This window comes from Styela clava, chromosome 13 (genome assembly GCF_964204865.1).
Source record: "Styela clava chromosome 13, kaStyClav1.hap1.2, whole genome shotgun sequence".
In the NCBI taxonomy this organism is placed as follows: Eukaryota; Metazoa; Chordata; class Ascidiacea; order Stolidobranchia; family Styelidae; genus Styela; species Styela clava.
In genome coordinates this window covers 18,058,589-18,080,215 of record NC_135262.1, presented here as the reverse complement: position 1 = coordinate 18,080,215, position 21,627 = coordinate 18,058,589, and the positions used below count along the sequence as shown (strand labels likewise).

The following is a 21,627-nucleotide window of genomic DNA, read 5'->3' as shown; positions in this document are numbered from 1 at the left end:
CTTCAAATTGTAAAATAATTTTGATAATAAGCAATCACAAATTTTCCAAAATTGTATTTCAAGGTAGCACTAAGACCCTTGGACGTGCACTTGCCACAGAATTCAGACTGGCTTATGAGTGGGTAATATGAGTAAACCCAGCTTATAATTTGCTGAATATTTTTTTTCAACATCATTAACATATAGCAGACGGTATTCCACCTACATTACTGATTATAGAATTGACACCAGCAATAAGCCAATAACATTTTTTTCAGATCTTCAAAGCTTGAAATTGCATCTTGCAAACAGTTTTGGATCATTAGATGAGGTTGCTAAAGCAGAAGCTTGTCAATCTCCTCTTTATATTGATATGTTCAACAAACTTTACGTTAACAAAAGATATTATGAAGCAGTTGCTGATCATTTGAGATTTAGAGATTGCAAATCACAGGATCATAGAGGAATAAAATCAAAAATAACCGCTTACAAATTAAGGTTCAAATCATTTGAAATGTTTTTTTTTCAATTTTCGTGTTGTGAATTTATTTAATAATAAACAATATTTCAGCAAATGCTCCAATTTGCTATAACATGTGGAATTGATAAATTTAATGAGATGATGGATGCGATGCGCCTTGTCATTCATTCACTGAAAGTTAGTTCGACTAAAAAGTAATGCAAATTCTTACTCATTCATTTTGGTATGATTTGTTAGTTGACAATTTTTCCTAGTTCTCAAACTTTTCCCAAATTTTTGAGTAAATTAATCATTTTTTAAAATTTTGATTATAGGCTATCTTTTTTAAATTGTCACTCCGACAAAAAATCCATATACATTTAATATTTCTGAAATATTTTTTTCCATTGAAATTTGCCTTCCTTTCAGATCTGATGACAATGCTGCTTCTACTGAATTAGAGTCACCTTTGGATAATTTGGCTCAAGTTGGAAGTAAAGTTGCTCTGTCGTTTGCTTTTACATTCCTCAAAAGAGCATGGAGATCAAGCGAAGATTCTGATTTATGCACAGATTTATTACAGGTATTTTTATTATGTTGAAGAAGATCAGACTTATTTACTGAATGCTTGGTATGACAAAATGATAGGATTTTATTAATATCCTTAGGGAAAAGGAAAGCCGACAAGTGACAAGTTTAATATTACAAACTGCGGTGTCTCGTCCGGTTACTAGTCTATGTCGGGCATGTGAATAGTTAACCATTTATTTGTTTTGGATTCATAGACTTGATGATGAAATAAGCCTGCAGACCTGCAGTTACAGACTTGAGCAATCCTCTTGCACATAATCCTTCCACAACAGGATTCCAGTCTGTGAAAATGTGCATGGTAATCAGAAGTGTTATGGCTAGCGGTCTTAACGCTTAGCATGATGCACACGACTCATCATCCGCTGAGCTGAAAGTTTTCTTGCATTGAATTTAATCATCTGACCCAAATAATGTTGCCAGTCAATCTATCTATTACTTGATAGCTGTTATGACAAACCTATATATAACTGAAAAGTAACTAGTTTTACCTTTTTGCATTCAGGACACTCTATTTGCTTTTCGTGCTCTTCCACCAGCATCCATGTATGATGTTTCAAAAATATCCAAAACCTGGATTAATGTTGTCGACAGAACAAAAGAATTTCTAAAATCGGTTGCTTGTGGGTATGTTATCTTTCATGGTCATGACAGGATTTCATTCTTATCATTGTTGTGAACTGCTTGTCTGAGGAAGTCTGACTTTGGTCAGGCGAACTGTCACAGAAATACATTCGTGTTAGTGTTCAGCAGGACTCTTTGATTGGATATAATAATCATGTTTATTCCAGCTACAGTATCCTTGCAGTACACGCATACGGATCCACTAGCATAAAAGCATAGGGGAAGGATAGGGAATTAGTCTCGCGCAACCCAACTCAAAGTCTAACAAGTTCACGTTGTAATTAGCATCATTCAGTGTTAGCGAATGAAATTTGATTTTATTTGTCTCATTTTTCTTCAGTTATGTGGCAATGCTTTCTCTCTCTCTTTGACACGTTTACAGTACAAGCACAAAAGCGTCTTGCTTTTTATGATTTACAGCACTTGAGGATATCAGTAATTCTTTTTTCTCGTGATGCGCACACAAATGCAGCAACGTCAAATATACTAATCACGGTCGAGATATTTCCGATTCACTGTGTGGGGGAACTGAATATGAGAATTAAGGAGAAGGCATGTTATTGTCCCCATTTACTTGCACTTTTTGGTCGAAGAAAAAAATAAGCCTGCGACACAATTTCAGTTTCACAATTTTTTTTTTTTATTCAGGGACTTGGGCAACACACATGATGTGGGTTCTTCTGTTCATACAATACCAATATCAGATCAACATTTAGCAATAGATTTACTCCTGGAAATATCATTGCAAAAAGGAACTTTATGCAGCATTTTGGAAATCTTGTTTTATTTGTTAAACATGTGGGAAGCGAGGAAACAACATCCGGAACAAAAGTATATTTTATACAATGTTTTTCACAGCTTTTACTTCAAACTAGACTCATGTAGACTTATGTAAAATCATAATTATGATATGAAAGGAGCTAGGCTATTGTTTTCTGAGGAAACCAGAATCTTTTTGTTTCGACCTACTAACTTTTTTTTTTATTTTCAAATTTTGATTGCATATTCAAAGTTTGAAGCCATATTCATAAATAATTCCAATAAAAAGTTATTCAAAAGTACATTATCGAATATCTGTTATTGGGTTTAAAACAAAAATCAATCTCTGATCATTTAATTAAATACCAGTACCAGACAATATTTAGTAATTAATTAATTCGGGGTTGCTGATTTTATTTACGGTAGCTATCACATTACAGCAGTTGAGAGACTCTGTTTGAGTCCGAGTCCCTCATCTTTAATTCATCCCAAGACTGAAAAACCGTCAAAAATTACTAGAAACCTTGCTAAAACGTTCAAAAACAGTGAAAAACCGTCAAAAAACACTAGAAACCTTGCTAAAACGTTCAAAAACAGTGAAAAATCGTCCAAAAACACTAGAAACCTTGCTAAAACATTCAAAATCAGTGAAAAACCGTCAAAAAACACTAGAAACCTTGCTAAAACGTTCAAAAACGGTGAAAAACCATCAAAAAATACTAGAAAGAAATTGGGTAGGCTATACCAAAAGACATTTGGAGCTTACAGTTTTATTTTAGATCAAAGTGACTGCTTGTTTAGGTACTTGTTCAGGGTGAAGCTGTACAAATATAATTTTTACATTTTGTTATATTTCTTCAGGAAAAATCATCAACGAACTAGTGGTCCTCTTTCATCATTTCTGAAGAGAGTTCGAGCTTCGATTATGAAATTGAAATTGGAACAAGAGATCTATGCTGAAATTGAATTAGATAATCAAGTATGCTTACTATATCCTTGCTTGTATTTTATGAAAATTAAAATTTAATTCTTGAGTAATGCTTTGTTTGAAGAAGTTAAATATATCCAGGTATTTTAGATTTAAACACATTTTTCTAGTTGTTAAAACAGTCAATATCTCTCCTGACCTTTGCTCTGGTCTTAGGATTGTTTTTCAGGATTTTATTGATGAGGGTAATTTCAGATATAAACGCTATTATTTTTAGGATTCATCTTCTAATGATGACAAGACTGATGTGAATGACTTTTTGCTTGAGAATTTGTATTTTCCTGACAATGATGATGTGTTTCTAGGTAGTATTTATATTTTTTTCAAATGAACATCTCTCCCTCACTAAAAAGTATACTTATACAGTTGGCAAAATTGCCATGCCTTGAAGAGTTGATGTTGACCTATGACCTTGACCTATTATTATTCATTTCTAAACTAATTTTTGGATAAATCAGTTTCTTGGAGTATTACTCAGTTTATTATTTTGTATATGTCAAATTGTTTTGCACTATTGCATGAATATAGTTTATTGGGTTTTGGAATTTCTGCGGTCGGCCACAACTTTTCTCAGAGATGAAGCTCTTATACTTTTGATTCAGTGCACATGATATTGGTTTGAGCAATTAAGGGGCTTGAGCTCATGGCGACCCATTTAACTCTTTATGACATAACACAAAACACAGCAATGGCTAATCATCGCAAAACTACCATGTTTCCTTGAAAATAAGACCTAATTTGTATTTTAAAAATGATTTCAATTGAACCCTTCCCTTAAAATAAATTCAAAATGTGTGGGAGAGGAAAGGTTCAATGACCTGAGGTGAAAATCACACCACTATTCCAGATTGTGTGATGTCACAATCATAATTATGATATTTGTCACTTGATTTTTGTATAGGAAATACAAATAACAACAATGGATGTCGGTTTTTATATAAAGTTTATTAAAAAATCTTGTGATTTTCTACCATGTAATTTTATTTTTGATAAATGAACACAAAAACCTCTTCCAAAAAAAACCATAGGGTTATTCTTGAAAATAAAATAAATCTAAATCCTGTCTAAATTCCGGGGAAACACGGTAAGAAGTGCTGTGCAGTGTACAAAACTACTATGCGTAAATACGCCACATGGTCATTCTTTGTGTAGCAAATTTTTTTTTCTTTGAGAAGATCGTAAAAAGGAAACTTTCAGAGATTATAATTTAAATTCAATTTAGTTTCTTTTGTTTTTTTGAAGATTTACGTATTTGAGTCACCACCAATCCCAATAACCAGTATAATGTTGATCAAAGCTTTTTACATCTTTTCACGACCACTAAGATTCCTTTAGCAACCCACCAGTAGGTCGCGACCTATAGTTTGGGAACCGCTGAAATAGATCATTTTGAAATATTCCGAAAGCATTGTTTTTTTATTACAGATTTTCAACAAGTTGTCGTTTTATCTCTTGCTTATTTGAGTCAACTCGCAAAACCTTTACTGAGGAATAAATGTATTGTTAATGTGAATTATGAAAAGGAAAAATTGTTTGAATATGGCAAATTTGACAAGGAGTTTAAAGTAAGTACCGGTATCTATCTAAAATTCCTAAAATCTGACACAGAAAATTGTTTTGTAATTGATTCCTATGTTTGTCATGAATTGAAAAATCATAAAAACTGTCATTTGTCTACATTTCATATTGACATGAGCAAACTTTCATCTACGTAATACAATTATAAATAAAATTTGATGGATGCATATTTACTAGTGGCCAGTGGGTTAAAAGTGCGAATGTATGTGGGTTTAAATATCTATGATTTTAAAAGTATGAGGTGCAGATACCTGGGTTGCGTGTGACGAGTTCAAATGTACACTGGTGCAGATAAGATAATTGAACCAAAACGCCGCTATCTTCTCCAAATCTTATCTGATATTTTTTCTGATATCTGATATGAAGGTATTAGAGTGGAACAACAATGGCAATTTTGCTTCTCCCAAACTGCTCAATGGTCTCAACGATGTAAAAGATATTCTACTTGGTGATCTATTTAATGTTGCACTCACGCGATCGGGTGAAATACTCATATTTGGTCATTTCCATGAATGGTCCGAAGCGGGTATATGTGATGCAAGGTAAGTCATTGAATATTTGTTTTGGCGATTTATTTTCAAAATTTTTTAATCAATCAAAAATTATTTTCAGAAAAAATGGCAGAATGAAGGTTGTTAAGCTGAAAACTGACAGAGTGAAATTTGTAAAAATATCTATGAATCAAATATCTTCATACTTTTTAGCCTTATCAGACAAAGGTACATATTTAATTAATAAGTTTGCTGTCATTAACAGCTTTTCAATGGTTTAAAATTTGCTTAAAATTGAGTTTCTTTTATTACTTTGCTTTATTTTTTATGAAAGCTCGGATGATCATATATGGATAAAACATAGTAGAGTTAAATACTATTTGAAATATAATTAGCTCTGAAATCTGTGGTTACATTCATCAAACTACAAACTTGAAATAAGATATTTATTTGCCACCGACTACTTCCTTTTTTATACCAGGTGTTGTTTACATATGTGGTACAGTGTCTTTGTGCCCTATTACACTGAAATGTCAAAAATTCTCGGATGAACTTACCAATATTGATAGTTTTGTCTCATTGAAAGGATTGGGAAAAATTATTGACATAGCATGCGGTTCATATTATGTTGCAATGATTGCTGAAAATGGTAAAGGATTTTTTTCTGTTTTTATTATAAAAATTGTTTTAGACCGGACCAGTACTGATCTGGCAGTGCATCTCTCAATTGATTTAAAACCAACTTTCAAACTGTGAGAAGTAACAGTAATACCACTTCATAGTTGAAGTATTTAATAGGAAGATTTTCGCAATTCACACTTTTGGTTGGAAGGCTTAAATACATTTGTGGATTCCTAAGTCATGTTAATCCAGCATGAAATTTTTCCAAAGTGTCCAGTGCATTTTTATATCAGCATATCAAATATACTGAGCAAATAATTGAAGTGTGTGTCTGTGTAGATTTAACTCAATGTGTGAGAGATTTTTGTACATGTAACATAATGCAAAATATATTTATTCATTTGTTTTATTATTATTTGACCAATTTGGTCTAATAGGTTTTAAATTGCTATCCATTTAAACAGGAAAACTGTATTACTGGAATATAGCTCAGAATAAAGATTCAAATCGACCAAAAACATTTGATCAATTGAAGAAGCAATACATCGTCAGTTTTTCCAGCAGTCCATCTGATAGTCATGCATTAGCGTTAACCGTAGATGATGAGGTCAGTTAGTTTTATTGCTTTTATTACCAGTAACTTGTAATATTTTTTTGTTACAAGTTTTATGCTATTTTTCATGTGCATCTCCAGTATGATACAACTTTATTATTTGGCACCATGATTCTTCAAGTCTCATCCTCATTGCCGATTTTTTCGGCTAATGACCTGATTTTCTGGACCTAATTTTTTTTGCCTGCTTTTTTGGGTTGGGTGCCCTTTTCTGGGCTTATTGTTGGCTTTGGACCAGAAAATACAGGAAAGGATGTGCCCTCCCTGTCAGTTTCATGAATTGAAATTTTCACACTATGAATCTGAAATATCTCCCCTGTAATTATTATATTCAATGTTGCGCATTTGTGTGTGTATCTTGAGCGAAAGCAATTACTGATACCATCACGAATAGTAACTCATGAAAACAAGGAACTTTGTTATTGATGTGTGTTCTCTAAGTTCTCTAAACGTGCAGGGTACATTGACTGATGGGGATGAAAATGTGCAAAATAGAATTGTTAAAATTGATGAAACTGACGAACGGTGTGTAAAATGTTTCATGCTTTCTTCGGCCTTGTCTGAATGGGCTGTAATAAGAAGAAACCTTATTTTAGTGCCAAATTTTGCCAAAATTCATAACAATTCACGCTTCGGCCAAATTCAAAACTGGCCATTCATTCTTACCAGTATTGTTATTTTTTCAACAAGCGATATCAGAATTCTTTCAAATTTTCTGTGATTTTCTATTCTCATTATATTGCCAAATAGGGTTCAATCAGAAACAACTTTGGTACTCCTAGGTTCCAGGCAACCATGATGTGGTTTTCTTATTTTTTTTTTATTATAAATATTAAGTAGCATTTGCAAGTAATTAAATACCTTTTCATGACAGATCATAACATTTGATATTGAGAGCGGAGGAGTTTTAAAACTGAAAGAAAGCGTCCAATTAAATCTGGATGAAAATTCAGAAACATATGAAACAGTACGAATAAAAAAAATTTGTGCATGTAACCAATTTTCTGCTGCAATAACAAACACAGGAAAAATGTATATCTGGGGTATGTGTTTTCTAATAACGTTTTCATATATGAGATTATCATTAGCTTTTATGAATTTCACATAATCCAATCATGGAGTTTTGAAAATGGAGCAGTTAAACTGGAATTCGACAGATTCCGGCCCTCTCAAAAATAACAACTTTTTATGTAACTGTAGTTGGATGTTCGCTCCACCTATTGGGACGGTATATGTGCCTTCCTGATATAATTTGAATGAATAAGTTTATTGCTTGAAATAGTATTAGGTCACAGGTGGTTATTTATTATGACCGATCGTCATCACTGAGTTCGCGATACACTTATTAAACAGCTGCGTGTATGTTTGTTTGCCAGTTTTAGTGCCCTGTATTAAATTGCTGTACTGTTCAATGTTCATAGAGGCCCTTGGTCTGAGTGAATGTTGTAAAGAATCGTTGCACAAAAGTCTTGGTATTCTTAAATTAAATTACAGCTAAATCATGTTTTTTATTTTGGCCTCATAGATTAAATTATTTGTATTAGTTATTAATTATTAAAATATTTGTGAAATAATAAATTGTGTTTATGAGTATGCTTTTTATAGGTCGACTGTTCAAACCTCTTGTCGTTTCATCATATCTGTCTTTATTGCAGGTACCAATGTTGGTGGTTTAGTGAAACAACAAACCGTGACCATTCAAATGCCAATTATGGTTGAAGGTATAGCAGAAATATCAAATATCCTATCTGATAACACATATGCTTATGTGCTTTGTGAAAATGGCTCGGTATGATTTATTTTTATGTAATATCTTGTGATATTTGCTCATATTAAAAAGCGGCAATTTCCTATATGTGACTTGTGTCACGGGAGTGACGGGACCTTAGTTTTTACACTCACAGTGCAGTAGGTTCACAGACATAATCTCTATTTTTAATTTTACTTTGCCTTACTGTGCTAATTTGAAAGCCTATAGTCTTGCATACTTTTGTTATATTTTACAAGGTTTTGAAATGTCCACGACAACCAAATGATTATAGTTTTGCATCCTGTTTTGGGAGGAAAGTATCAGGTATGCTTCATTCATCTATTTTTGAATTTTCTTTAAGCAAGTAAACTTATACTTAATCAGTAGTGACAAGTTTGTTATTTTTAATAAAAAAATATTCTTGTTTATTTTTTGAGGATTTGCGATTGGACCTTACTACACTATATCTTGGGGGATCAGCCATTTTCCTGAAAGCAATTTACCACAAAATCTACCTTTTATATTACAAGCAACTGATGATACGTTGCTTCAGTTGGATCAATTCTTAACCAAGGTAAGTAGTAACCTCATAAGAATCAATAGCCATGCCCAAAATTGACCGAACTCGTAAATTTCCTATTCACATGTATGGAAATGTAGAAAAATTTATTTAACAATTTAACTTCTATTTGTGTATGATTGTTCCCAGTAATTTGATTCAGTAATTTTGAGGTTTTTGCTCAAAAGTTATGTTCTCTCTAAAATTTGTTTTTCGGTCACCCTGTGGAAAAAGCTTAAGATGTGCATAAGACGAGCACAATCGAAGAAAGTAGAACAAAAAGTTATGATTTGTTATATGGTTTTTAGTTTATATCAAATTGCTGAATGTAATAAAATATCTTTTGAGTTTTGTTAAAATATTCTATCAAATTGTATTTATCTCAATCTAGTTGTCTACAAATATTGATCTGTCCTGGCCTCCATCTCAAGAAAGGGAATGTATGACTGTTGCTATTCTCAATATATTGCGATTACAACTGCAAGAAAAAATTTGTCATTTTATACAAGATAATACAATTGTAAGTACTCTTTTATCGATAGAATCGATATTATCATTTGGAAACAAAAATGTTGAAATATAAAATTTATTTACACAACAAAACATGATCATATTAAACTTTGGTATTTTGAAATTTGGCATTGAATTTTTCAATCTGTGGGTTATAATTTGTCTTGGCTTTATACAATGAATTTGCTGTTGAATATATAGCGAATTTGGCACTCCAGAAGTGTGTGTACCAATATGGAGGTAACTGATTTTGTTTGCCTACTTTACATCAAGTTGTGTAAAGGGACTGAAGCCCATGGGCAGGGGGTATATTTACTCAGCTAACACAGAAGTCCCCGAACTCGTAATAGAACTGAAATAAGGAAAATCAGAATAAAATTATGGCCTAACCCTAACCTGGTACACACACTACGGGAGTACCGCAAATTTTTTTTTAACCTATTCTCATAAACAGTAAAAAGTGTGCCCTAGTTGATACTGATATAAGAAGAATGACTAGTGCAAATTTGACAAAACTGATCAAATAGATTCCCAACTTTATTTATATTTTCACATTTCTGTCTATATTCAGCATGGTACAATGGAATCGAATCAATGCATCAAGAGTTTAAAGAAGAATATTATTTATCTTGCAAGCACACCAGGTATGATATGAAGCAACATGGTTATTGACTAGTTTTTATGAGTGGCATAAATTTTTTAATTAAGGGATAACCACATCTATCCAGTCCTGTGCTCAAAGTTGTCTGGAATCATCGTGGTGTATCTTGATTCCATCTGCTTCAGAGCGAGTGGAAGAACTAATGAACGTTTTGCGATGTTGTTCCGAGACAGATAAGCCTCATCTTGCACAGGTATTAGGATAATTTTTTATACAGCATTTTTACATGCTTTTCACCCCCAAACAAGGCTTCGTACAAGCAGCAAGGAGCTATTTTATTTTGGAAGATTTGTATTCATTCTGGTTCGGCATTGCCAACCTAGTTTATTACACCCTGATGATGTGGTGGAAATGGGATTTGTACCTGAAATTTTAATGTGTGATGACATTGTAGTTACTTAGTCTAAAGCTTTAATCACTAAGTCCCACAAACTGCAGATTTACTATTTCATAATCAATCTTTTCAATTTCCAAGCAAATGTTATGATATAATTTTGTGATGAAAATATTGAAATCTGGATTTTCTGGTATGTATAGAGTAGCCTCGATTTCAATTTTTGTAACCAGCAAATATTACTAAATAAACCATAGCATCAAAATAACTGCTTGTCTTGAGCAGTGCGAATGTGCATGAGACGACCTGTAAAATGTATTCCAACAATTCCAAGGAAATTTTGCGAGATTTTGAAGTGAAAAATTTTCAGCGGATTCTGTATTTTTAGGTATTTCTAGTTGAATTGTTATTGAACAGCCTTCAAATAGGAGAAGATATAGAAATATTGATAAAATCTGCAATTGATGATAAATCTGAAGCAATTGATCCTTCGAAAAATGAGGTGAGTTGAAGTCTGCACGAGGTCAATTCGAAATTGGTCTTGTTGAATTTGAACTTTTGTTGTCTATATACACAGTATTCTAGAGAATTGAAATTTTTATCTGCAAATATTTTGATATCAGAATGCTTAAAAGTAATTCAGTTATGCAGAAAACCATTCTGTAACTTTTATTTTGCTGTTTGAATGTTTGAAAAGAACCTTTTTTGTATGTCTTTATTTTCATATGTCAATTTTCAATTATTTTAACATTCAAGAATCCAGCATGTAAATAATTTCATTTTCAGAAACATCTGAATGTAATTATTTCATAAGATTTGAATTAGCTAATCATATATAAAATAGTAATTTATTAATACACCCCATGTACATCTGGACATTTCTAACTTTAGAATAATTTGAAACATTTTATACTACACTTCCTCAATAATATTGTGGCTTGCTAGATCCAAATTCAGTTATTTTCATTTAGAAGGAACAAAAAGCAAAACTAGAAGGAAAACTTGCAGATTTTGATGAAGACAATCAAGATGAAATAAGCATGAAGGAAAGTCCTATTGCATGTGACAACTTTCTCATAAAGCTTATAGACTTGATATTGATAGCAGTTTCTAGGCAAGTTTATTAAGTAGTCGCTAGTTGTTAAACAAACTGTCATCTTCAATAGGCAATTTTGGATTTTGAATGTATTTATAAATTTTATTCATCGAGATTTTTTTTTTGAAAACCTATCAATCAAATTTTCATTTGTATTATATGATTTTTCTTTAGGCAAACACTGCAAATTTTAAAGAAAAATTCTGACAAAAATGAAGGGACAGACTTGAATGAAGCACTGACAGAAAATCCATATTGTTCAAAGAAGAAAACAAGAAATTGTCCTGCTCTGAAATTTTTATTTAAATTTCAAACAATCCTGACAGGCCATTTGTTTGATCCAAAGAAGGTTAGTTTTATCTCTGGTTGTGACTACGGTATATCCTCGCGTCTAAGCCGAGTTTGAAACTCAAAAAAAAAAAAATTGCTAAACTAAAAGGTCGGCCTCTGTGCGCGTAACCCTGATCACACAAAAGGGTCGACTCATATGCGCATAATTTTGATCACTCAACGAAATGACATTACGCTAACTTATCGGTAATTCTAACAGCTACAACTCGAACCACCAAGTTCTCACGATAAAGAGCGTGCATGCACGCACACGAAGCAGCGCTCGGCAGCGAAAACAGTCTGGGATTAGTTGCCATACACATGATCGCTTGTACAGTTGTGTGATTGTCTTAGATTTTAGTCTTAGATTTTCGAATCCGCGATTTATAAGAATGTGTAAATAAGGCGTCTTTTCTTTCCTTGACATAGACATTGAACGAAATTTACCGCCGTTATGAGCCATCATAAGCAATTGTTTTATGCTGATTCAGAGACTTTTTTTTAAACTTCCGACACAATCCCTTCCATTAATACAAATCACAACGCATTGAAAAGCAATGTGGACTTTATTAACATAAATTTCCAAGTAAGAATTACGAGTAAAAATCCACCTACGGCTCTCGCTAACAGACAGAAACGATAAACGTGAGAAATGTTTGTGTTACAGTGATTTTGTTTTGTTTCTGCGCCGTTCATATTTTTTCAATTCCTAATTTTGCATAAAGTGCAGCGACTCGTTTTGTTAATTTAGCCTCTGCGCCTCTGGTGTATGGCGTGTTATGATTCATAGGGTCGGCTTATATGCGAATTTTCTTAAATTCGTCGTCTTAAGACCATTTTTAGGGGGGGGGGGGGCATTTGGGTGTTATATGCGAGGATAGACGATAATCATTTGCATATGTATTTGAAATGCTCACAGAAATATGTTTTTACCCTGCAAATAATAAATGCTTTCATTTTTGGCTTTTTTCATGCATTTCATTGACAGGTACATTTAAACATGACTATAGAAAAGGGGTGGGCAAGGTTTTCGGACCGGGGTCCAAAAATTGTGCACAACTAGACTGGCGGGCCATGTAGGTGTTACGTTGAAAGTTACATTATATGAACAATATTTACAGTGTTACAAATTTAAAAGTGGAAAACAATAAGTCTTGTGCCAAAACTAAATTTAATTGCAATCTCAACAAATTCCGTGAGCTATTTTAAACTAAAACATCAAAGATTGGTTCAAGTTTGGTTGTGAAAGCATCAGACGGCCCGGATTGAAATACCCAACAGGCCGGATTTGGCCCGCGGGCGTAGTTTGCCCATATCAGCTCTAAATCCTGCAGCTCAGTGGGTACTAACCTTTTTTGATAGATACCTCTTTTGTCATATTTTGAAACTCCTCGTACCTTCAGCACTATGCATAAAAACTCAATCTTTAATGGATCATTAGCATGTGATATGCGCAAATAGCACTCTGGCTTTTGTATAGTTTGAATAGGTCACAGTGTGCGCTTATAAATTATACATATTACAATAATATTGAATTACTAATACTACATGCAAATGCTAAGTACAAATTTCTTCCCAAAAACCTCAAAATTCCTCTCCGATGAAGAAACCATTCTTTTGTGGGGATTCTTAGCAATTGATTTGCTAATCTTTTGACCTTGTGTGTGACTGGCAATTTCATGACTGCATTTTACTATGTGTTGCAATGTCAATTTTGTCATATCTAGAAATTCTGTTAGTTCTTTTTCTTACATTGATTTATATAATCCAGCACAACGTCAGAAGCGCCAATTTGATGAGAAATTATACAATGCTCATGTGCAACCATATGTCATCTATATTGAACGAATGTTTATCTTTTATCGGTGAAGAAGTAGATGCTTCCAAATTTTATTTTGTGTCACAAGTTTTGGAAACTGATGCTGGATGTTCATTGTTTTCTTCTCTGGTAAGCGTAGAGATGTATGGATATAGCTTTTTTTGTCGATGTACGTTGCCACTATAAAAGCTCTTATACTGATTTAGTGGCACTTTAAAAGTGTGTGTACCAGTGTTAACTCTAAGCGAATTATGAGTGCGAAAGTGCTTCGCAGTCGAAAAAAAAAGTGCGAAAGTGCTTTTGCCGATTTTAACAAGTTAGGTGCTCTAGCCTTTCATATAACCCATTTAACACGGCATAGATACTCGAAAAAGCGCTCCTCCGGTTAATATTATGAATTAAAGAGAAGCCTTTCCGTTAACGGAGTTCCATTTAAGCGAATTCATGTTTAATTAAAACAAGCGAATTCATCGGCAACGAAAAGACATCTGCTAACACTTGCCGCGAACAAAACTTTCATGCAATGTATCACGGTGTCAGTTGCTTACTCGCCTGAACAGCAAAGGCTTTCACATTTGTTACTCCTTCCATCTAACAGACAACGATTGATACACGTAGGCTGGAAACCATATTAGTTACAGGGTGGATCATTTGTACAAATCCCGTGCAAAATAATCCCCCCCCCCCCAAATATAAATAGCAATCAACTAATTAGGGTTAGGTGCGCTGGAAATTCAACTTTTCGATTTATCCCTAAACCTAATCTGATAAATATTAATTTGTGATTTTGAACCACTTTGAAAGTCGCCACCCGCTGTTTTAAAAGATAGGTTAACCTACGTTCCCTCCGAAATATTACACAGGATACTCCCCTGTTTTAGGAGATAGGTTGACCTACTTTTTTCTCCGAAATATTACACAAGATCACTTTGAAAATCCTCCCCTTTCCTGAGCTAGCGTGACCTAATTTCTCATTTACATTTATATTATACTATTTCAGAGCTTACCCAAAGACAAGTAATTTTTAAATGTCGGCGTGCCTTGGTTTGCGTGCGAGTTAGTTTAAATCAGGCAGAAAACATCATATATTGGCAAAATGTTTAGCTATGTCATGTACTTTCAGCATTCATGTAATGCTGCTGACCTAGTATCAAATATTCGCATCACAACGCCACTTGCGAGGTTTCCATATATTCCAATTACACTAATTAGAACGATGACACCAAAGAGTCTTCTTTTGCGAAGGTACACGAAATATAACGAGGGTGAATCTTGAAAAAAACATGAATATAATAAATAAACGAATGATATGATAGTGGATCCCAAATAATTTTGAGAGTGTCTCGAAATACCAATTCATTTGATAAATAATTTTTATTCGACCACATGAACGCTGATATACGCATTCTCAGATATCGGACATCCAGTCGCGATGTTCAATCGTTCATATGCACAAATCTCACATTAATAGTAATTGCTACCCACAAACAGGTTTAGAAACGTTTAGAAACCAACAAACAGAAAATAACTTATCCTAAAACACAATTAAAACTCAGTCGGCAATAAATTCGTCGCCAAGACGATGCCATACAAAACAAAAAAGATTTGGTCGCGAGAGTTACGTTAGATGACTGCAAAACGACGTTGTTTTTTAAGCAGAATGTAAAACAATCAAATTAAAAAACGGGAGTTACGACGCCCTTAACACATCGTGTGTATTAAACTTCCCTGGTAAGTACTATTATTATTGTACTTATACACCTGTTGGAGTATTTCGGACAATTTCGAATTTAAAATTAATGAAAACCCGACATATAATAAAGACGCAAAAGTAAAATGAACATTTATTGAAAAAGTTATTATTTAAGAAAGACAACATGATCGTACAATTCCGCCCAAACCTCGATGTTCGCAAGTGAGATGATAAATAAATACTTCCCTGTATTCGAGCAATTAACTTTAGCGTATCGTTGTTCTGCCAACAAACAGCCGGGTGCAAAATATTTCCGTCCTGTGATATGCTCACAAATATTCTCGATATTAATATCATACCCTCGCGTATGTACTTTCTATTAGCTCTTTAGTGATCCCTTCCATCCTTGGCCAAGTCATGTTTCGAATATGTGAACATTTTATTCGACCATACATGGCCGGCGGGATGTTAAAATTGTAAACAAGAGAGAGTCGCAACAATCGCGAATTTCGTTTTGTTGCGCCTGTTATCGTCGAAAATGATTACATTTGTTGTATTTTGAGGCATTTAAGCAGTAATAATTAGGGCATGACATCATCAAAATCGTCAAGTGAGATTTTGAAATTGCGAATTCCGTAAATAAAATTGTGAATTACTCGGTAACGAATTCAGCTTCAATGACCGTCGGGGTATTGTTTTGTTGAAATTTATAATTAATGTGAGAGCGCCAAAAACATACAGTCCATACCGATGCGACTGCAATTTATATGGCCGCACTTGGTGTGGCGCGTTTATTAATAGTGTAAAATAAATTAAACGAATATCAATTATAACCAAGCCTGTCAGCGTGTTTATTTTCTGTGGGCAAGAATCGTAAAATACCATCTTGAGACAAATTCACTTCTATTATAAAATCTAATTTTTCAGTTATTATCGTTATACAAATAACGTGTGGCAACTTTTTAATTTATCGTCGACCAAAAAAACCGCCCCACACTCGTCCAAACGTGTGTCAAGCTTGACCGACAGGAACAGATTCATCGTCGACGTTAATTAGGGAAAATATGTATTTTGTTGGGAATGTAAAATAAATGTAACAAAACGCATTTTTTTGTGATAAAACTTTGTATTTTCGGAAACGGATTGCCGTGAAGGGTAAAATTTGATCTAAATTAATCGCAAAAATGTTTTATTTTAAATGTAACAAAACACATTTTGCGATTTAACCTTGTATTTTCGAAAACGGGTGTCCTGAAAATAAAATATGATCTAAATTAATCGCAAAAATGTTTTATTTTAAATGTAACAAAACACATTTTTCGCAATACAACTGTATTTTCGGATACCGGGTGTCATGAAGAGTAAAATATGATCTGAATTAACCGTAAATAATGTTTCATTCCAAATGTATCAAAACGCATTTTTTTGCGATATATATAATTTTGTATTTTCGAAAACGGGGCGTCATGAAATATATTAATCTAATGTTTTATCTATCGTCTAACTAACGTCTGGTACACATCATTTTCGGGGAGAACTCTAGCCCGCGAAACGTCATTTAATTTAAAATAGAGAATGTTCCACGCATTCCAAAACGAAAAATCACCAGTAAGTCGACAGGGATTCAACCCTCAGGATTCAGTATTCTATATCCCCGTGTCAGAAATTTCTGAAGATTGGAACAAAGAACTGGTCAAACCGCCGCGGAAGAAGGGGAGTATTTTTTGCACTAATAGTTAGAGCGTGACATTATCAATATCGTCAAGAAACTGGTGAATTTTCAAATTCCATAAATAAAATTGTGAATTGCTCGGTAACATTTTAGCTATAATTATCGCCGGGGTATTGTTTTGTTGAAAACATGTTGAAACTTGAGGGAATTAGTTACAATTAGCGCCTGACCTCTTCGAAAAAAAAAGCACTCGAGTCCAATCTTTTCAGCATTAAGTCGCATACGTAAAATATCCTGTAAAAGAAGTGCTGTTCATTAACGTTATCTCGTCCTATGATCACGCAGAAATGCCTTTATTGCCGAATTATTCAATCACTATTTTAAATCAACATTCAGGATTGGCACATTTCAGATTTGCCAAGTTTATCACCATAGAAAAACATGAGAAAGTTAATTATCGTCTTAATAAATATCAGCATCACGGTATCGACAATAATATTACCATTCGCATAAAATTGGGACCGTACATTTACAAATTTTGATAGGTAATATTAAAGCCAACGCAAATGTTAATTTGAGTCCCCAATGTCTTCAACAGCTGTTGCCGATGTGAACAAACGGGTAAACCCGAAATATAAAACTTCGATGTCCGCCGACCCGCAAGAATTCATATTTGTAAAAAAGAGAGGGCGGGAATATAGATTAACAAAACCTGGATATCGCCGCCAAAACGATCGGTGACAAGAACAATTAGCGATTACAACGGAATTAACCAGTAAAAAGGCTTTGTTGCCGATTTTTTAATGTTTCAACCGACGTTCCAAAAATATTTGTTATTCGGTACTCGTTAAAAATACTCAATTCAATAAAATATAGAATTTTGCCCACCCGTACTCGCATATCAATGAGAAATAGTTGTGTAAATATCGCAAAATGCCACGTGCTTTCAACATTGTGATTACAATAAAATGGCACTTAATGGTATTTTGTGAATTTGGTGATTTTGCAAATCTGTGACATGCTGCTAAAAGTTTCGTCTGATTTGAAAATCGTGCACTTTGGTCACAATACATCCAAAGTGACTATAACACTTTTATAGTCATTTTGAATTCAACGATATCATTGATGGTCACATGACCACTTTCGTTCAAAGAAAGGCACTGGTAGTATTCCAACATCTGGTTTCAAAGACGGGGAGCGTTTTTGCCGGAGAAGCGGAATCGGTGTGCTTGTATAATAATCATATTATAAACAAGAATTTTGCCGTTAATGCAAAAGCTTTATCTACTATGTCTGCATCTCATAGGTTAGAATTCCGGTAAATATCGTTATGATATGCAGAATTGAGTTACAAAAGTACTAGTATGTTACTTATTTGTCAACTTAATACTCGAAAATATTTGTTAACTTTGAATTTTTATTCCATTCAAAATCGGAAAAAAGTGCTATTTCTCTTCAAAATCGGAAAAAAGTGCTATTTCGCAGTCCCTAAAAAAGTTGCGAAAGTGCTTCGCAATTTTCGCAAAAAAGTGCGCTAATAGTGAACACTGGTGTGTACCAATATGGAGCTACTAATTTTGTTCGACTACTTTACATCAAGTTGTGTAAAAGGACTGAGACCTATGGGCAGGGGGGATATTCACTTGGCACAGACAGTTCCCGAACTTGTAATAGAAATAAAAAATTATGGCCTAACCCTTACCTGGTACACACACTACGGGAGTACCGATTTGGTTGATACTGATATAGATGAATTGTTGGTATTACTGATGTCAGTATATTATAAGCTATGTATCTAGTTCAGGAACGGCGAACCTTTTTTACTGAATGGTTGAAAAAATATAATGTCATTCTCGACATTCATACGTTTAATTAATGTTTGCATCAATCAGAGTCTTGCTGTTGCCTATTATTGAAAGTCTCACAACTCTGAATTGAAGTTTTGAGCTTCACGCATGTAGTACTCAACACTGAGACAATTGCTCATATTCGAGTGTGAACTGCATGATTATGAAGAACCCAAAATCACTAATAACGTTACGCGTACTGCAAATCTTTTTATGCGTTCAAAATAGTTTGAACAACTCCTCATTTATATTTTCTACTAAACTCTCCTTTTTTTTTTCAATATCTTGATGTCATTATGTAGATATTTTTGTAATTAATTCTTCGTTTTACATTCTGATTAGGTGACAGCAATACTTGTGATTCAAATTGAGCATGGTGAAGAAAATCGAATCTTCTGTGACAATCTCGACCTCAGAATCGATTTTAACGTAACAAAATCTTTATCAAAACTACTCAAGCTCTTAGATACTTTCAATTCTCTTGCACCAAATGCAAAACAAGAAGAAGATTATGCAATGAGTTTTCCACATGTACAGTCAGATAAGAAACCTTCAGGTTTGCTTTTTTGAAATTTTGATGGATAGTGTTTTTTTAATGTTATATTTTTATGTATGATTGCTCACCTAATTAATTTAGAGCAGGGGTCGGGAACCCATGGCTCGCGAGCCATATATGGCTCTTTTGGTGACGGCATATGGCTCTCAGAAAAATCTAATATCCCAAGACTAAGCTTACTATTGTTACGAGATTTCAAACTCTTTTATAGCCAAATTTGGCAGGAAATTCCCAATACGTTTGAGAACGCGCGTCCAGCACATGTCTTTGTTATGTAAGATAATTACCAGACAGGCATTGTGACAAACAAGGGGATTCTGGAACATATATTGTGACATCACAGAGCGATAAAGTTTTAAAAACACTACGGAGATGCCTAAACGAAAAACGGTGATGAGTCTCGTAGATTTCTACATTGGGCTGCAGGTGAGCAACCGTTCAAGGCCCGCAGCGACTACATGCAGCATCAGAAATCACATTAAATGTATATTGACATTGTATGGGTTAACTTTTGAGTGAACATTTCAGGCCTGATTAAGTGAAGAAATGTTATATGGCTCGCACAGAAATGCAATTGAAAATATGTATATTTTATGGCTCTCTTGACCAAAAAGGTTCCCGACCCCTGATTTAGAGTTTCATTCAGTTTAGAGGGGCAGTAATTGAGAATAAATTTATTTGAAATTGACATTTTGTGCAATTAAAGTCTTACGATATGTAAAAAGCCTTTGGCCAATCAAGTGGTACTTCATTTTGATATTTCCAAATTACTGAAATCTAATTTTTGAGCATACATTTATTTTCTACATGAATTCTGTTAAACAAGGTATAAAATATATATTACATATTTCAAATCGAAAATAATATTTCCGAATGTATTTGGTTTATTTTTCCCTATCTGACTATTTAAACATCATTAACCTCTGAATTTCATAGATTTCTTCGAAAACAACGAGGAATCCCTCCCTATAATTCGTTGGTTCGATTTGGAAAATCATAACTTGGACGGTGGAAATTGGATTGTTATTGACGATAAAGTATTTGATGTTGGACCTGGAGATGACTGCACTGCAGGTACAAAGGGTACGAATTTAATTTTAAGCTTTGAACTCTAGTCAAAAGTTTCGTCGAGCACTGTATGGAGGGTTTTAAATATTACTCATAAATAAAACAGAACGTAGATCATTTGGTATACAGATATTAGAAAGCATAACTTTTGTGCAAAGAGTACCAGATTACTGAACTTATGAATACAATCGTACACAAACAGAAGTTCAAGTGTTAAATAAGTCGCTTTCATTTTTGTAGAAGTAATTTACAAATTTATGGCTTTGGTTTTTTTGGGTCACACTGTAAAAGAATACTGTTAATGACCATTATTCTTAGATTTTCTCTTTTTGTATTCCAGACCAAAGAAAAGGTTCTCATATGTTGGTTGGAAAATATTTGTCCCCAGAAAAAGATGTTCCGATTGATTTGTTGAGTTTTAACAAGGATTCAATGTATTCACATTTAACCGATGTAACAAGAATGCTTGCTGTGCTCATATCAACTCATCTTTCACAACTTCAAGTAACTTTTTTGAGTTTTTGATTTTTTTATAATGCTTATTCACACATTTGCTCCAAACAGGCGTTATATAGGCAGTCACTAATATCTTATTATGTAAGGTGGAAGACTATATTTGGGAGGACTGAAATATTTTTGGATCAGTCTTTTTGGATCGGCATTGCCTACCTAATTTAGTACACCCCACCCAAGAATTCAGGGAGATAATGTCAAAATAGGTTGATTTTTATCAAACTAGCTCATATTATGTTTGGATCAAAAAACACTGTTGTAATTACGATAGAAAACGTTTTTGTAAATAAAATCTGCGATTTTCAAATATGTGAACCTTTATCCAGAAATTTCTTAACTTTCAATTTAGCATTTAAATTCGTTTAAAATTAGTTATTAGGGATATTCTCATTTAAAATTTCTGATTTTGAGCACCTGGCATGGGAAAACCCTGCATAAAATCAAAAATACTATACTATCAATACTATCAAAAATGGGAATTTTTGTTAAAAGTAAATTCATCTGCATTGTCAATTCTA

General features: G+C 33.6%; 1 protein-coding gene across 5 annotated transcripts in view; it reads left to right on the top strand.

Annotated features, from left to right (window-relative positions):
• The window catches only part of LOC120333382 (E3 ubiquitin-protein ligase HERC2-like), a 72,225-nt gene that overhangs the window by 1,469 nt on the left and 49,129 nt on the right, over positions 1–21,627 (top strand). For 4 of the 5 annotated variants that reach the window (XM_078119002.1, XM_039400790.2, XM_039400791.2 and 1 more), the window contains exons 3-27: positions 258–477; positions 869–1,022; positions 1,533–1,654; positions 2,300–2,482; positions 3,272–3,389; positions 3,616–3,703; positions 4,824–4,963; positions 5,343–5,518; positions 5,589–5,695; positions 5,949–6,116; positions 6,553–6,695; positions 7,576–7,744; positions 8,357–8,490; positions 8,709–8,775; positions 8,889–9,025; positions 9,402–9,530; positions 10,092–10,164; positions 10,229–10,374; positions 10,904–11,017; positions 11,487–11,629; positions 11,786–11,960; positions 13,713–13,889; positions 19,315–19,528; positions 20,465–20,611; positions 20,937–21,100. In XM_078119002.1, coding sequence (XP_077975128.1) covers positions 258–477; positions 869–1,022; positions 1,533–1,654; positions 2,300–2,482; positions 3,272–3,389; positions 3,616–3,703; positions 4,824–4,963; positions 5,343–5,518; positions 5,589–5,695; positions 5,949–6,116; positions 6,553–6,695; positions 7,576–7,744; positions 8,357–8,490; positions 8,709–8,775; positions 8,889–9,025; positions 9,402–9,530; positions 10,092–10,164; positions 10,229–10,374; positions 10,904–11,017; positions 11,487–11,629; positions 11,786–11,960; positions 13,713–13,889; positions 19,315–19,528; positions 20,465–20,611; positions 20,937–21,100 — 3,608 coding nt within the window. The remainder of the gene's footprint in view (positions 1–257; positions 478–868; positions 1,023–1,532; positions 1,655–2,299; positions 2,483–3,271; positions 3,390–3,615; positions 3,704–4,823; positions 4,964–5,342; positions 5,519–5,588; positions 5,696–5,948; positions 6,117–6,552; positions 6,696–7,575; positions 7,745–8,356; positions 8,491–8,708; positions 8,776–8,888; positions 9,026–9,401; positions 9,531–10,091; positions 10,165–10,228; positions 10,375–10,903; positions 11,018–11,486; positions 11,630–11,785; positions 11,961–13,712; positions 13,890–19,314; positions 19,529–20,464; positions 20,612–20,936; positions 21,101–21,627) is intronic. The other variant, XM_039400792.2, reaches the window with a different exon arrangement.